This window comes from Phaseolus vulgaris, chromosome 7, assembly GCF_051622355.1.
Source record: "Phaseolus vulgaris cultivar YP4 chromosome 7, ASM5162235v1, whole genome shotgun sequence".
Taxonomy (NCBI): Eukaryota; Viridiplantae; Streptophyta; class Magnoliopsida; order Fabales; family Fabaceae; genus Phaseolus; species Phaseolus vulgaris.
The window spans coordinates 1545788-1561993 of NC_143504.1; the positions used below are offsets into that span (position 1 = coordinate 1545788).

Consider the following 16206-nt stretch of genomic DNA (forward strand, 5'->3'; position numbering starts at 1 on the left):
AAAGATAATAAAATAATTATACACTAATAAATAATAATTTTTATATTTATATATAATTCAAATCAGTATATTACTTATCAGGTAATAATCAAAATATTGAATGTGATTGGAGGATAATTAATGTACTCTTATATATCTATCTAATATTATTTATAAATTTGATTAAAAAAAAAATTTCCTATTTATCACTCGTTGTGATTTACTTGGAAGTCATAGACCATGTTAATATTTTTCATATTGTTAGATAAGATATTTTTTTACACAAATTATTTAAAATTTATATTTATAGTGATTATTAATTAAAAATATAAAAATCTGTTCATTTATAGTATAAAAAATTCAATATTTTTCCATATAACTAGATGGCATTTTTATTCCTGTTCTGGAGATTCTTTCAATAAATTAAATCAGTATTTTATGTTTAATTAATTATATAACAAAAAGTTCAACTCCCTTATGGTTTGAATCATCATTATATAATTTTTTTAAAAATAATATTCTAATAATTAAACTATATTAAGAATTTTAAGCTGGTATGAAAAGTAATAAAAGTAAAATTTAATTGACTAAAATGAAGTGTGATATTTTATATATAGTAATATTATTTTGTGGTGTGAACATATTTTGTGGTATTTAGAAATAAAATAAAGAGCTGAGAGAAGGAATTGGATTCTTGGTTTTGTTTAGTCTTAGTTTGTTCTGTCTGAGAAGACAACACAATTTGATCCATGATGATGATGGAAACGTTGGCCACATCTTCTTCTGCAGCTCTTTCATCTTCTTCTTCTCCCTTTTCGATTTTCCCTTCAACAAGAACCTTGCTTTCTCCTCCCAAGACTCTCCAATTTCGTTTACCCTCCAAGCGTGCGTATTCTATTCTATTATTTCGCTTACCCTTTTGTTTTTCTGCGTGATTTTTCTTCAATTTTGTGTTTTGTTTCAGGTGATGATGCTCGCGATTCAGACACCGAGAATAACACCTTTCCGATTATCAGTGATCGCTGCCTCTCCCTTTCCCCTCTGTCCAAAGTACGTTTTTTCCTTTCCCAAAATTTCAACTTTAATCAATTTCTGTGCACAACTTTTCCTGAATTTTAATGGGTCAGTTGCATTAATTTTAATGGATAAGAAAAAAACTGTTATCCCTTTTGGGCAAAAAGGAAAAAAATTCAACTGGGTTATTCATTTCCTCAATGCATTTCTGTGCCTAACATAGGTGAAATTTCAAAGGGTCGGTGTGAAATAGTTGCAATGAATAAAAATAAAATTGTTGTCATGGAAATTTTTAACCTTGTTGTTCCTTTCCCAAAATCTGAATTTGCATCGGTACCTGAAAGGGTCAGGTGTTGTGCTTGCATCTGATGCAATAAAGGATAAAAATTTGTGTTTTTTTGGTGATGAAAGTTGTTAAATTCTGATAATAATTTGTGGGGTCAGGATGCTGCGATGGGACTGGTGCTGAGTGCTGCGGTGGGTAGAGGATGGACCACAGGTTCTGGGATGGAAGGTCCCTCTGTTCCTGCAGTTGGTAGGGATAATGAATCGGGGAACATTTCCACTTTCCCGTGGTCTCTCTTCACAAAATCCCCTAGGAGAAGGATGCTGGTGGCTTTTACTTGTACCATCTGTGGCCAGAGAACTACACGGGCTATTAATCCCCATGCTTACACTGATGGCACTGTCTTTGTGCAGGTAACATTCTGCTTTTGTTAACCTTAACCCTTGATTCATCGTGTGTGTGTCTCGCTTCGACACACGTGAGCATTGGAGGAAAGGCAACAGCTCATTCGCGTGGCTTCTCCCTCAACACCATCCTCGCGGGCGGTGTTGGGGAGTAGAAACACGGATGATATGGGTTGAAACTCTGGTGCGGTGAACACGGGTCACTTGATGTTTCCATTTCCATTTGTTCTTTTCCATTTGCTCACTTATCATCATCACATGTCTCAGTGATTTTCTTGAACTGAAGTTGGAGCCAAATCATAAACTAATAGCATTTGGCAAAACCGAATTGATTCAAGGGTCTATAAAAAAAACTTTTGGTTGAACTGTTATGTGTCTGTAAATGAAATGAATGCTTCTCATCATATGGATAAAAATAAAACCATTTATTGACTTGTTTGTCATGCCGGTAGCTGGGGCATGCCATGCATCACCTAAAGATAAGTAGGTACTTGCACAACACTTCAATCATTTTTCAATTTTAGAACATTGAACTGGCTCCTTTGTCTGGTTCAATGGTTCTAAAGCTGGTTTTAAATTAATGCTTTTCGTGGCTTGATCAAATTGGTTTTCTTAGTTTCTTTTATTTTTTGTAATTCTTTTGTTCTGCCTCTCCGCATGGAAGACTAAATCTTTTTGGTTGTTTCCTTTGTAATTCCCTATTGAGGTCAAACTGGTTGATGTCTTCTTCATGGTAGAACCAGCCAGACTAATTGGTGCAGTCTGCTTTTTGAAAAACTGGTTTTTATTTATTCTGGGGGAAAGAGACTTGTTAGTTTAATACTAAAAGGTTGATAATGTTATAACTTTATATATATTTTGATATTTTGATACATAGATTTATTTCATCAATTAACATATGTGTATATGGTTTTTATAACATACTGTTGCATAATTATCTAACTCTAAAACCTGAAAGCAAGATTGATCTTGACCATTTGTCATTGTTGCCAGTGCTGTGGATGCAATGCGTATCATAAGCTGGTGGATCACTTGAACTTGTTTCAGGAGACAAATTGCTACTTGAATTCAAGTTTTAAGTATAAAGGAGAAGGATGGGATGATCTTAAGTTTAGGTACATGGATGATAACGATGACGAAGACACATTTCCCATTTCATAATTGAATTGTCATATGTAGCATATACTTTCTGCTTCATCCTATCCAAGTTCAGTTTGGATGTCTTGTATATTCTCTAGGCTTTCACGCTTTATAGTAAAATTTGTACGAGACTCGTACTGTAACATGTTTATGTATAGCTGTGAACTCATTTGTATGATTATCAATTTGATAATGTACAAGACATTACATAAGTTTTTCCTTTGCTTCTCTACCTTCTGTGAAATCGTTAGGATGGTTTTTTTCCCTTTGATTTTCTGCCATTGCTTGCTAGGGTGTCTCTGACAGTTCAGCCATGCCATTATTGTTTATCCTCCACCATAGTTTTTATTTCCTTTATGAGATTTTATAGAGGCGATGATGGTAGCAGTAACAATATGATTACACATTTGTGAATGTTTGCTGCTGTAGAGGCATATATCCATACCTGCAGGGCCAACCTATGGCAGTCTTGCTTTATTAGACTGAGTTTTTCATTGATTAATCTCTTTTCTGTACAACCATTATCGTTTCAGATTCATGCACTCAAACTTAATAAGTAAAGTCAATCGTTGCATTACTTGGCTCTAATTCAAATGCTTAGTTTTTTTTATCAGCAAAGAATTAAATGAATTAAAAAGGATGACACTGTCCCAACCCATATACAAATATCTTCCTCACTTTTAAATACAAAAAACAACACAAACCAACTTGCATAATTAGCATTGTTGCTATGACAGACTACAACATAATCATTGTTTTAAATACCTCCTGCAACAAGCTGTAGTATCCTTAAACAAAAGTGCTGAAAAGAAAAAATACAGAACAAGAGAGAAAAAAGCTGCATAAACTCAAATGCTTCATTCACAGGATAAAAATTACAAAGTTCCTGACTACTACTACCCGGTGGAAACTTTGGAAAAAATATATACTAGCTAGAAAGAAATGTAAGCTAAATAGTGCTGAGGCTTAAGGATGTTTGCATACAATGGTCAACATTGCAAAGATAGAATGACTAAGCAGTAACTGATGAGACCCTACTGTTCATAAATATATGCCACATTTCCTCTTAATAATTCCAAGAAATCTGTGGTTCTTCTCTTGGTTCATCGGATTAATATTTTTCAGAACCAACATCTTTTTTGCATTTTGCTATTTACTGTTTTATATGTCCAATTCCTTCTGCCATCTTTCTAATCTATGGTCTGATGAGTAGCTATGGACAACAATTTTCTCGAGGCAAAATGAAGCAGTAAGGGATAATAATGCTTATTGCTCGATCGAGAGCATAGTAGTCTCCACCTCAGACCAAAGTATCCGTGCAGCGGTTATTGCTGATTTTGCCACCCGCAATAGGAGGAGCAGCTCGGATCATTAGACTCTGAAAAAATGCTGTCATCTGAAATACAATGTGTGATGTGTTCAGTACATGACCAAGGAACGTTGGCAGAAACCAGTTAACAAATGATGATGAAAAGTTGAAGCACTCAGCAGATGAAGCAAAAGCCAATGATCATAAAACCATAAAGTGTTAATGAATGTACACAATGCTAATATAGTTGTCTGCACCAACAATGTCAGTTCAGCACATTCTGAACATGGTTCATTTGGATAGGTTTAATCATGGCAGAATGAAACTCCAAATCAGCCCTCCCCTTAAATAGATCCATTTTGGTATGTTAGGCCATGGTGACTTCTACAACTCCTATTTTCAGGGTGTTGGAAGTTATCAATTAGTGTTCAAGCATCTACCAGATTTCATTAGTAGAGATGAGAGCTTTGGAAGCATATAATATCCATGATCATACTATTCTATATCTAATATCAATAGGATTCAATTTGCACGTTATTCTATCACGTTAAACCCTAAATCCTAAACTCGTTCAATTACGGATCTTTGAGGTTGAAAGATCATCTTACCATAGCTAGCCCAAGGCACATTAGACTGAAGCCAGGATAATAAAACGGAGCATCTTCTGACAGAAATAAGGCTGCATACAAAGGATGAAGAAGCTTATCAGTATTTTTTTTCTCACATGTGGCCTTAAGATTTTACTTCTAATTATAATTATACCTGTGAGTGGACTGAAAACTAACGGAGCAATGATGTTGGCGAAGGAACTAATTCCTGAAAGACATCCTTGAACCATTCCCTACATCAGAGACTGATCAGTTAGACTAAAAGAGAAAGGAAGAGAACAATTATGTGCAATGCATATAATTGTGAAGTTTAACAAAGTTGTTACTCATTGTTGCAAATTGATTTTTTTTTATCAACAAGAAAAAATAAATAAACATGAACCGGGGTAGTCCAACCCTTATACAGAAAAATAATCCTTAGTCTTTCCCAAAACAGGCCGAAAACCTTCTTCAGACAACTAATAAACATATCTGACTAAACTCATACACCTACTATAGTGCTAACCAACAATGTAATACATCAAGTAATCAACCTCATATAAATCAAAGGGTCAAGACACTAATCAGAATAAGAGAAAGAAACAAAATTATTGTATGAGTTTGCAATCTTAGAAACTGAACTTTCTGATAACATTCTTAAGAAAATGCAGGAAACCCAAGTTCTTTTTTTCAGTCAGGGATACCTGTTCAGTAGGTCCAACTTGCTTCGATGCAATGCTGCATAACTGTACCAGCAACGTTGTGAGAGATCAGAGAGTATTTCATAGAAATAAAACAAAAACATGTCGGTTGAGGGCTTAACAGATACTTTAGAAACTTACACTTGGCCGCACAAAAACTGTGAATATAGAGCAACCTGCTAGAGCATAAGGAACCTGCATCGTTTTCAACAGTTTTAAAGGCTTGTTGGCTTCTAAAAGTGATAAGAGAACAACAAAGTGTTACAAGAAAATTACCCATGTTGCCCATGCTATGCTGTAGACAAAGACCTGCATAGCACAATACATTGAGAAGTGCCATTGTTAGCCTCAGTGTGCACATTTGTTACACTTTAGGGTATATATATATTGTTGAAAAATTTCGAAAAATTGACAAAAGTACTTTCATATGTTGTTTGCATCTACTTAAGAAGGCACGTCAAAAAACAAAACACAAAAAAAAATATAGGAAAGAAAAGTTAGGTTGTTTTGTTTTTGGAAAAAAACAAGTTTTTCAATTTTGTTTGCTATCGATTTGGGACTTATTACGCCTTATTCTTTGGATGTTTTGATATGAAATTTTTACCAGACATTCCTTATTGTGTGTATTGAGATGTGACTGAGATTTGAGCAAAAAACTTGCAATAATTTTTTTATTCATCACTGCAGGACTAAAAGAAAGGTCGGTTTATGTATGAAACTGTTTATTTTTTTTCTAACTGAATACTTATCCATTTGACCTAAAATTTGACAAATTCTATTGAGATTCTTACATGAGATTTCAACAAAAAAAAATTTGAATTTTTTTTTCAGAAATTCGGTACACTCCAAGGCTTTACTCTTTTCAAATTTGTGAAACTTCGTCATACTTCCTACCATTTTATTCCGAGTCCATATTAGGTTGAAAAAATTCAAAAAGATTCCGTTAGAACTCTTAGGAAGAGTGAGCTTAAACTTACATTTATACAGCCAATCAAGAGCCCTGTGGAGAGCAGCCTCTCCTCTCCTATAACCGGCACTAAAATGGGCATGAGAAATAGCTGCAAGTACACAAAACCAACCACATGGCCATTAGAGCAAGTCACTTTTTCAATGGAATTTTGGGTAACTGAAAATATTGAGTTGTTCAAAGAACATGTTAAAATAACAGAGAGTAGGACTCAAGGCGTACTTGTGCAAGAGTAGCTCCAACCCCAGTAATCATAAACAAATCTGCAAACTGGTTCTTGTTGAACTGAAAACGTGCCTTTAAATAATACTGCATGCAGTAACAAGTTTAATCAATTACTTTGTACAATAATTTTGTTCTCAGTAAAACTGAGGTGTAATTCTCCAATCATAATTAAAGTTTCCCTTCAACTCCTTTAACCCAAACCTTACAAGACTTTTGATTCTAACAAACACTTGAATAACTGCATCTATGTTTGGTTCTATCCATAATCTCAACTAAAATCTTAATATCTCACCATCTCACAATGTTTTTTTTATCAGTAAAAAATAATAAATAAATATGAATCACTTCAGGTTATCCAAACCTTATACAAAGTAAGATAAAACCTTACATTCAAATCTAAACCAGTATCCCAACAAAAGGTGTCGACTAACCCAAAATACAAGAATATCGCCATTTCGAATATGTGCAGTATAGAAAACAGTACTTTACCAGCAATACAGCCATCAAGCCACCGTCCACAAGACTATTGAAGAACGAAACCACTGCTGCTTGAGAGAACGTGGGACTGCAGAAAATTTAGATCAACAACTCCATCTAATTTGAAATATGTAGGTAGTAGGAAGGTGGTGAGAAAGAGATTTTGTCCAACCAATATACCAATTTGCTTACCTACACTTGACCAAGCAAATCAAATCCCCCAGAGAGGGAAGTTTCTTAAATGCTCCTGTTGCCCTTTGTGACGAATCATCCTCAGAACATTTCCCCTCCACCTCTTTCAACAATGGCTGCCTCACACCACCACCAGGTACACTATCCTTAAGGAAAATTCTCATGTACATCAATGCAATCATTGATGTGACAGCAGCAACCTGAATAATTAAACCAGATTGTAAATGTTGGAGAACAAGAACAAGGGTATGTGTTTATTACAATGGTGAATGTAGGAACCATAACAGAGAGGAAAATGGAACCTGAAATGTTAAGGCAGTGGATAGGAATCGAGCTGCTAATGTTCCAACCACGAATGATGCTGATCCAGCACCAGCAAGTATCCCAAATGCAGATGTTCGTTTCCCATCTGGAACCTTGTCTGCCTATACTCATAACATCAAAATGCCCCATGTTATAATTTGTCTGTCATGCCTAGTGTTATCTTATAAGATCATCGGATAGACTCGAAATGACTTTAATACCATATTAAGAGGTGGACTTTAAATCTAACTCTTCTCGTAAACTGGTTTATAAGGTAAGGTTTGCATTCACTTATATACTAGGAAATACTCTAATCTCTAGTCGATGGCTTATGAGGTGAGGTTTGCATCCATTTATATACTATGAAATGCTTTAATCTCTAGTCGATCTAGATCTTCAACAGACAGTTACAGTGAAATAAGAAAGTATAATAAGTTGAGCTTCTTTTTGGAAACTCTCTTCTCTAACTCTTCCTAAACATGAGGTGAATAGGTTAATTTGAGTTTGAGATGGAGAGATGAGAAGTACCACATATGCAAAAGCGAGGCAGTGGAAGGACCCTTCGCCTGCCATGGAAGCAAGAGTTTTGACAACATAGTACGCATAGAAGAATCTGGTCTCTCTGCTATATGCCAATATCACTGCAAATACATCACATTAATCACAAAATTGTTACATTCGTTAAACTAAAACTTGGTGGTGGTTATCACATCTTTGTTCTGAATGATCTTTTCTTAAGGAAAACTTCTGAGTTCTATTTTGCAGTATTAATAACTTTTGAAGCATTATTCAACATAAGTCAACCTACTTTATCACAGTCACCAACCAAGGTCAGAAATATATTATTATTATTAGTAAGAAAATATTTATTATAAAGTAAGGGTATTTTTCAATTATGTGGAATCAATAATAAGGATTCAACAGTAGTAATAAATGAACTTCTGCATAAAAGAAAAATAATCATTACTTTATGATAAAAGTAAAAAATGAATGAGTTATGTGGGTTCATTCCTTGTCCAAAACAATCTCTCTCTGTGAAGTACGCAATCATATATAAAACGACATCGTACACCACGAGATGTCAGAATGGAAGTCTGAATAGATTCCCATATTCTTCCAGATACTTTTTAAACAGTAGAAAATCAAATCAAATTTTGTAACTATTATTATCCTAAAACTTAATGGGTAAAAATGAAATATAAGTTTAAAGATATTTTTTTTCTAATTTTTACATAGTTAATAAACCATAAATGATACTATAAATTTGTAGGATAAAGTCATTTTGTGTTGTTTTGAGAAGATTGCACATCACTGATCCCACATAATAGTTAATTGCATATTTTTTTTTAATATTTTTTAATAATATTTTTTTTATGATGACATATAATTTTATTTAAGATGTGAGTCTAAATGAAATGTGAAATTGTACAGGAATGAGGATAAGGACTTATCAAGTTATTGTTGGTTGGTTAATAGTTATAGTCAATCATTAGGTTTCCCTCTAAGGAAGCAACTCTATCAATTCATCAATACCACAGTCTTACCAGTTTTTTCTTTTCAAAAGCACTTTTTTAGAGATTCTCCAAGCTTAAAAGTATAAGAAAATTATAGTTTTACTCTGACTCTGACTGTGAGAATATTAATCAAAATTATTTATTTCAGAAAATATTGAACACAGAATTAAAATATTGGTAAACATTGAAAGGAGAATAGAGCAGAGTAAAGTATACAAACCAGAAGGAATGACTGAGAGAGTGAGAGGAAGAGTGATCAAGGCTTTTCTGCCATATCTGTCTGACAAGTTTCCTATCAGTGGTGTCATCACCACTGATCCCACTCCAGCCATCTGCAACATCAATCCATTTCAATTCTTATTCCTCTTTTTCTTTTCATTATTTATGGACCCAATTACCTTTTTTGTGCACATGTCACCAAATTCTACCCCACAAAACAAAAATCAATGCAACAATTAAAAGGGAAACAAAAAGTAAGAGTTGATATTTATGGGTATTTGGAATTGTGCAAACTGAGAAGAATTGTACTTTTTTCACACTCACTGTAGTATTTTCAGTGTATATTAGTTACCACTGTAAAATTATACACCTACAAAGTTTTCTTACTGCATATTACTTCTCATAAGTGTAAAATATTATGCTACTGGTTTTGTTTTCTGGTGTTTGAAAATTGAAACTATAAACACATCACGCCAAAAGGGAAAGTAACTTGCACATGTAAAGAAAAGCATGTTTGTGTAACAAAACAGAACACAAGTACATATGTAATGCAATTATGTTTTTACAGCATGAAGTGACTTTGAAGTTTAACCTCATTAAAAAACTTGTACAACCAAAACATTTAGTCCAAAACCATTAAACTATTAATACTTTTATATAATGGTGTAATTAAAATAGTGTGAACAAATAAAGAAGAACATTCTATCCTTCAACATAACAAGTGTTGCTGTCCCCAAAACTTAGCTTAGCAGATCCCCACGTGTGTGTTCGACCGAACACCGCAGTTCAGAAAATCATAAACATACAGAAAAGTCCATTTCATCTTTCAGAAGAAGACATTTCTAGACATGTAAACCAAAACCAATTTGTAAATGGAAAAAATGTATAATTTTGAAGAAAGTAGTGTGTGAGAGTTTTTGTAAATATTTGTGTGTGGAAGTGTTTGAAGAGGAGTAGAAGTGAATGAAATGGAAGAGCATATGTAGTATTAGTGTTCGTGTTCGTATCTATGCTAGTTATACTCACTGCTTGTTGGATGCCAGAGAGGTAAATGGCAAGGGAGCATTGATCTTGACCAGGGCAAAGTGCAGCCATGGTAACATCTGTGATGGATGGAATAGCTATGACAGCACCAAACCCTGTTAGAAATATTGTCACAAAAAGATGGCTCAAACCAGCTAACCCCTCCATCCCAGAAAAAAAACTCTTTCCAAAATGGAAAACAGAAACCCCAAGAATTGAACTTTAGTTGTACTCAAGAATGACACAAGTATATGTTGTTGTTATATAGTTTGTTGGTTGGTTGGGTGAGTTGTGTCTTGTGAAAATAGTGGGCTAGTGGAGTGGGAGAGAGTGTGAGAGGAAGAAAGAGAAAAGGGTGTTTGAGAGAGAAAGAAGATTCCAAATAGAGTTTTGAGATATTAACAGAATGCAGAGCAAGGAAGCAAAGCAAAAGGGTTAAGAGACGTAGCTTCCAAGTTTTTTGAAAGTGTTTGTGAAAAGTGTTTGTGAGGGTATTCATTATAACGAAACTTCATGATTTATCGTATTTTCCGTATTGAATTGGCATTTGTGTAAAGGCAAATAATATGCAGTGTGGGGGCAAAATGAGACCTTCGTGTAAACGTCACGTTTCCACCTCGTTTTCAACTATGCCATCACATCTCTTTCTACTTTACCATAAGCAACTCTTTTTTCTTCTTTTCTTCAGTTTTCTGCTGTTCCTTCATTCCCATTTTTTTACTCTCTATCCTCCATTTAGCCATCACAAAAATTGGAGCTGTAACTGTTTGTTCACTTAATTTACAGACCCAACATGTGACATTTGCACTTTCGGCTCGGCAAGAAATTAACTAAAAAATGTCAGATATGAAAAGTTGTTGAGTGTTGAAATTAATAACTTTAGATATTTGTGTTATCCAACTGGTTGAAACTAATAGAACTATTGAACTTCTACTTTGCGGTCTAATCTTTCTTCTTTGAACAAACTCCTCTTATCTCTTTACTTATCGTTTTTGTGAATTCTGAACTTAGATGATACCTGTAAAAGGTGATGGAAAAAACGCACGCGGAAGCTCAACTAACACATGACTTAATGTGGTTCAGTCGCCAACTGCAACCTACATCCACACGGACAACTATTAGGTTTTCATTATATCCTGTTACATATGAATTACAAGTACAATGATTTCTTTAAATGGAGATAAATAGAGATAATAAAGGGACACAATGATTAAGCCCACTCACTACAACATGGTGTGTACTTAGCCCAAACCAATTGGTCTGACTTCATAGCCCAACCCAATGTTCACCTGCGCTTCAACTGTGTACATGATGTCTTGTCAGCCCAACCCAATTGGTCTTGACTTCATACCCAACAAAAGGCACATTAACACTTAAAAAGTGAGACTTCGATATTCAGACTCAGTTTATTTTATATTGAAGGATGACGTACCTAATTTTACTAATCTAGACCTATTTATATGATTATCATGAATAATTTGTTATTAGATCATATTAAAAATATGAATAGTAATTAAGAATGTATTATTTAATATTTAATTATTAATTAGTCTTATTAATCTTGTTAGAGTATGATCGTATGTCGGTCGGGACATTGGACTTTTATTCAATGTACATGATACAATTTGAATATTTTGTTTTCCAGTGTTTTACTTTACAATTTATTACTTTATTTCCTCTGAAATTTTGAATGGATAATTTAGTATTAGCCCAGTTAGAGTTGTGATATTTGATTTATGAATTGAAGTCCCTATCAGCAACATGTGCACGCATTAGAGAGGAAGCAATAATATATCATATTATCACATTATCACATGAGAAGAATGCGTAAAAGCTTAACATAAGAAGAGTGTGAAATGAATCAATGATGTTCTACAAGAAATGCCTACATATGCACAAGGAACACTCTCATCATTTACTTCAATATCAACATAAAACTCAATTTAGAAACTCTAACACTGAATTATCTGCAACTCAACTTAAATATATTCAAAACAATGGGGTCCCTTTCTTCCTCAAAAGAGAAAGGAAACCATAAGAGTGTAAACAAAAAGAGAAATATCACCAAACTTTAGTTTTTTTTTCTTTTTCTTTTTCTTTTTCAATTCTTTTAATTACCCATCTTTGCTTTCACTATACATGTTCAATCTTTGCATACCATAAGGTAACAATTAAATTAAAGTTAATTTTTTTTTTGTTGGATCTGAAATGTCTTGTTTCTTAGTAGGTTTTTGGCACTTTAACAAAGAAGCATATACTTTTGTTTTTGGGGTGAAGGGGTTGAATGGGAAATAGTTGAGAAGAGAATAACATTTTTGTCAGGAATTAGGGTTCAATTGTGGTGTGGGCCCCAATGAAAAATGGCCCACACAACACGACAAACTCAACTCACATAAGAAGAAGAAAAAAAAAAGATATGAGGATAAGAAATGGAAAATAAATTTGTTGGATAAAAAAACAAAAGAAAATAAAGTGTTGGATGCTGTTTTTGACACCTTAGAATTCGATGGTGTTTGTTTAAAGTTCTTATATTTTAATGATGGGTTTTTATTAAAAAAAATCCATTACAAGAAACTAAGAATATTTATTGATGAGTGAAATTGGAGTGGGAAGAGGAATAAATGTAATTTATGTAGAGTAATATAAAACCAATGTCAAAAGAAACCATACATTGCAACAAGATGTGACATCAATTTTGAAAATTTGTAGCACAAATTCGATAGTCAAAAAAAATATTAAGAATATATTAAAGTTCAGAACTATTCGTGTACTCACCCTCGATACTTCTTAAAATAATAGAAAGATTTAAGAATTTAGAAAGATTTAAGAATCTTTGTTGAAAAGACTGAAAATTCAAAAATATCAAAAATTTGAAAAAATCTAAAAAGATTTGAAAATCAGAGTATAATTATAAGTACAACTATAAGAAAATCAAATATAGAAAAAAATAATAATTAATTAGTATAATGAACAAATTATATGTTATTTTAGATACTAAAAAAATTATTGATTTCTAAATTAGTTTCTATTATTAATAAATAGTTTCTAAATTGGTAGTGAAAATCTTAGTAGTTAATTAGATACTAATTTAAAAACTAAGTTATTTGAAAAGTTAAAAATATATTCTAACGTGAAATAACATCAGTTTTAATTAAAAAAATATTTTACTAAAATTACATTTTTGTCTAATTAAGATATATATCCTTTATTGTTCTCGGTCTAGGTAATTATAACTACAAATACGCCCTAAAATCAAATTAAGAGGAAATCGTATGCTACATTAATCTAAAGTCTACGAGCACAAGGGTCCAACTTATTCTTATAAATAAGTTAACCAATGTAAGATAAACCTTTATTAGCATTTATCATACTCAATCATCACATAAGGTAACTTAGTTGGAGTATATTTTGTAGATATCAATTCCTAACTTATACCAAATACTGAAACCAAGAATCGAATATATTAAAAAAACAACTCCTACCATCTCTATGTAAGAATGTTGGAGATCCCACATCGACTAGAGATTAGAGCTTTTCATTGTATATAAGTGGGTGCAAACCTCAATCCTATGAGCCGGTTTTATGGGGTTGAGTTAGGCTTAAAGTCCACTTTGTAATATGGTATCAGAGCCATTTCGAGTCTATCCTAACGAGTGTTTGTGTTGGGCCTATCGTGCCACCCGCTACGGCGTGAGGGGGGGTGTTGGAGATTAGAGCCTTTCATTGTATATAAGTGAGTGCAAACCTCAACCCTATGAACCGGTTTTGTGGGGTTGACTTAGACTTAAAGTCCACTTTCTAACAAAGAACAAAATAAAATTATATATATATATATATTTATATATTTATATATTCAATGAAAATGTTTAAGAAAACAAAATGAAAAGTATTGTAGAGATAATATTGAGTTCTTGGTTTTGTGAAGAAAAAATTAGGAGTGATCTTATCTTGTGTATTTGGTATCTAAAGGATTATGTTGAGAATGAAACATGTGAGTTGAGTTCGTCTTCTTCTTTGAGTCACTTGTCTCTCTCTCATTAAAGCCTCAAACTACATTACAAACTTTTAGCATTCTAAAAATTGATTGAAAACCAAATTTTTATTTTTACAATTTCAATTGAAATTGTTGTAAGAGAAAAAAGGTCTTAAGCTCATAAATGCCCCGCAAGAGTCCGAGTTCTATGGAGCCATCTACCATCACACACAACACTATCATATCATAATATTATTCCTTCTTTTCATTCTAATTTTATTCACTCATATATATCACAAGCCCACAACAGATTATAACTAGAAAAGGACATTTTTTTGTTAAAATAAAATAATTTTAAAATTATATTTACTAAATGACAGTGATAAATTGATATTTTTTTCAATGTACACTTGATAAACTGATGTTTTTTAAATATAAGTTATTTATGTTAGACATTATTATGCAACTTGACATCTCAGTCATGTTGGCATCTCGTAACAACAACCATTTGTCATCGTATAAAAACAATTATTATTAAAAAAGAAAAAAGAAATACAAAAATATGGAGGACTAGACCAAAACCCATATGATCACTATAAGAAAATCATGAAATAAAAACTAATTTTTAGAAGAAAAAAAAATAGTTGCAATAGTAACTAAATTAGAGTCTATTTTAGAAACTACAAAAAAATTGATTTCTAAATTAGTTTATATTATTGTTAAATAGTTTCTATCAATGTTTTAACTACCAATTATTTAGATTATAAATTTGGTAGCAAAAACCTTGGTTGTTAATTAGATACCAATTTAGAAACCATTTGATAATAATAGAAACTAATTTAGAAACCAAATTTTTTTTTAGTCTCTAAAATTGTTTCTAATTTCGTCAATATAATAACTAATTATTTCTTTTATCTAAAATTGATTTCTATTTCATGATTTTCTTATAGTGGATAAACTGATATTTTTCAATCTACATTTATCAAAATAATATTTTTTATTTTTTTTATTTTATTAGGTGTTTGCCACTTTCCACCAAATCATGCAATTCTCAATCCATCATCCTCCTTCCCATGCTTTTTCACACACACAAAATACAGATATTAACACTTTTTTTTTTGCATTTTTAGATACTATATTTTAATAAGATAAGACCCTCATCATCAATTAAGAAAAATATCCAAATATGTAGAATTTATGTTCCTGGCTTTTAATTAAATTCACATAAATTCATGCAATTGATCTAAATACATAATTTATTTATTTAAGATCTTACGTCAATTAGTAGAAGTAAAATCAATTTACAGTGTGCAAATAAGAACAAACCTCCACAGACCTCAATTTTGTTGATTTTGTAAAATTGATTTTTTAACTACTCACAAATATTCCAATATTTAAGATATTCAGTCCTCAACATAAACAATATATATTAGACATTTTGCATTTACTAGAGATAAAATAAATTTACGAGAAATTTCACCTTATCTGTGTTTTAGAATTAATTTTCCATAATATAAAATTAATGTCTATTATATATATATGTTGTAGGTTTTGAAGATGATAAATTAGTCATATCATGGAAAATTGAAGAAATTTATCACTGATTAGACAAAAGAATTTTGTGTATATTAGAGTATATTTACTGTTTTAGAGGAATTCTAGAATCAGTTTAGTTGAGAAATTTATATTATATATATATATATATATATATTATTTATTGTATGATTGAGAATTTTTATTCTGCAATTTGATGAAAATACCTAAATGAAAGCCAATTTTCAGAAGAAGAAAAACACCACATACTACGTGATAAAAATTGATGTAATATGTGACCATTTTTACATTTAAATACTTTTTAAATAAATTATCAAATAAAATAAATTTTGAATTATA

General features: G+C 32.0%; 2 protein-coding genes across 2 annotated transcripts; one reads left to right on the forward strand and one right to left on the reverse strand.

Moving 5' to 3' along the window:
- The first annotated feature begins 615 nt into the window (after window positions 1-615).
- Window positions 616-3035, forward strand: LOC137829894 (Zim17-type zinc finger protein). The gene is made up of 4 exons (XM_068636915.2): window positions 616-864; window positions 944-1029; window positions 1438-1692; window positions 2677-3035. Exons 1-4 carry the CDS (start codon window positions 729-731, stop codon window positions 2842-2844), a joined length of 645 nt encoding a protein of 214 aa, XP_068493016.1. The 5' UTR covers window positions 616-728; the 3' UTR covers window positions 2845-3035.
- A 627-nt stretch (window positions 3036-3662) lies between these two features.
- LOC137829893 (uncharacterized) lies at window positions 3663-10969 on the reverse strand. The gene is made up of 14 exons (XM_068636914.2): window positions 10344-10969; window positions 9319-9430; window positions 8113-8225; window positions 7584-7706; window positions 7282-7481; window positions 7102-7177; window positions 6610-6696; window positions 6398-6478; window positions 5697-5729; window positions 5562-5615; window positions 5424-5465; window positions 4895-4973; window positions 4741-4811; window positions 3663-4219 (listed from the first exon to the last, which is right to left on the reverse strand). Exons 1-14 carry the CDS (start codon window positions 10506-10508, stop codon window positions 4124-4126), a joined length of 1332 nt encoding a protein of 443 aa, XP_068493015.2. The 5' UTR covers window positions 10509-10969; the 3' UTR covers window positions 3663-4123.
- Between the last annotated feature and the right edge of the window lie 5237 nt (window positions 10970-16206).

What these genes read in the sequence shown, in the direction of transcription:
- LOC137829894 (XM_068636915.2), top strand. Translation starts at nt 729, where the DNA reads ATGATGATGATGGAAACGTTGGCCACATCTTCTTCTGCAGCTCTTTCA. An exon ending in ATTTCGTTTACCCTCCAAGC is followed by an intron (nt 865 to 943) that starts GTGCGTATTCTA and finishes GTTTTGTTTCAG; the next exon opens with GTGATGATGCTCGCGATTCA. An exon ending in ATGGCACTGTCTTTGTGCAG is followed by an intron (nt 1,693 to 2,676) that starts GTAACATTCTGC and finishes CATTGTTGCCAG; the next exon opens with TGCTGTGGATGCAATGCGTA.
- LOC137829893 (XM_068636914.2), bottom strand. Translation starts at nt 10,508, where the DNA reads ATGGAGGGGTTAGCTGGTTTGAGCCATCTTTTTGTGACAATATTTCTA. An exon ending in TTGGAGCTACTCTTGCACAA is followed by an intron (nt 6,479 to 6,609) that starts GTACGCCTTGAG and finishes GTGTACTTGCAG; the next exon opens with CTATTTCTCATGCCCATTTT. An exon ending in AGTTTTCAGTCCACTCACAG is followed by an intron (nt 4,812 to 4,894) that starts GTATAATTATAA and finishes CTTTGTATGCAG; the next exon opens with CCTTATTTCTGTCAGAAGAT.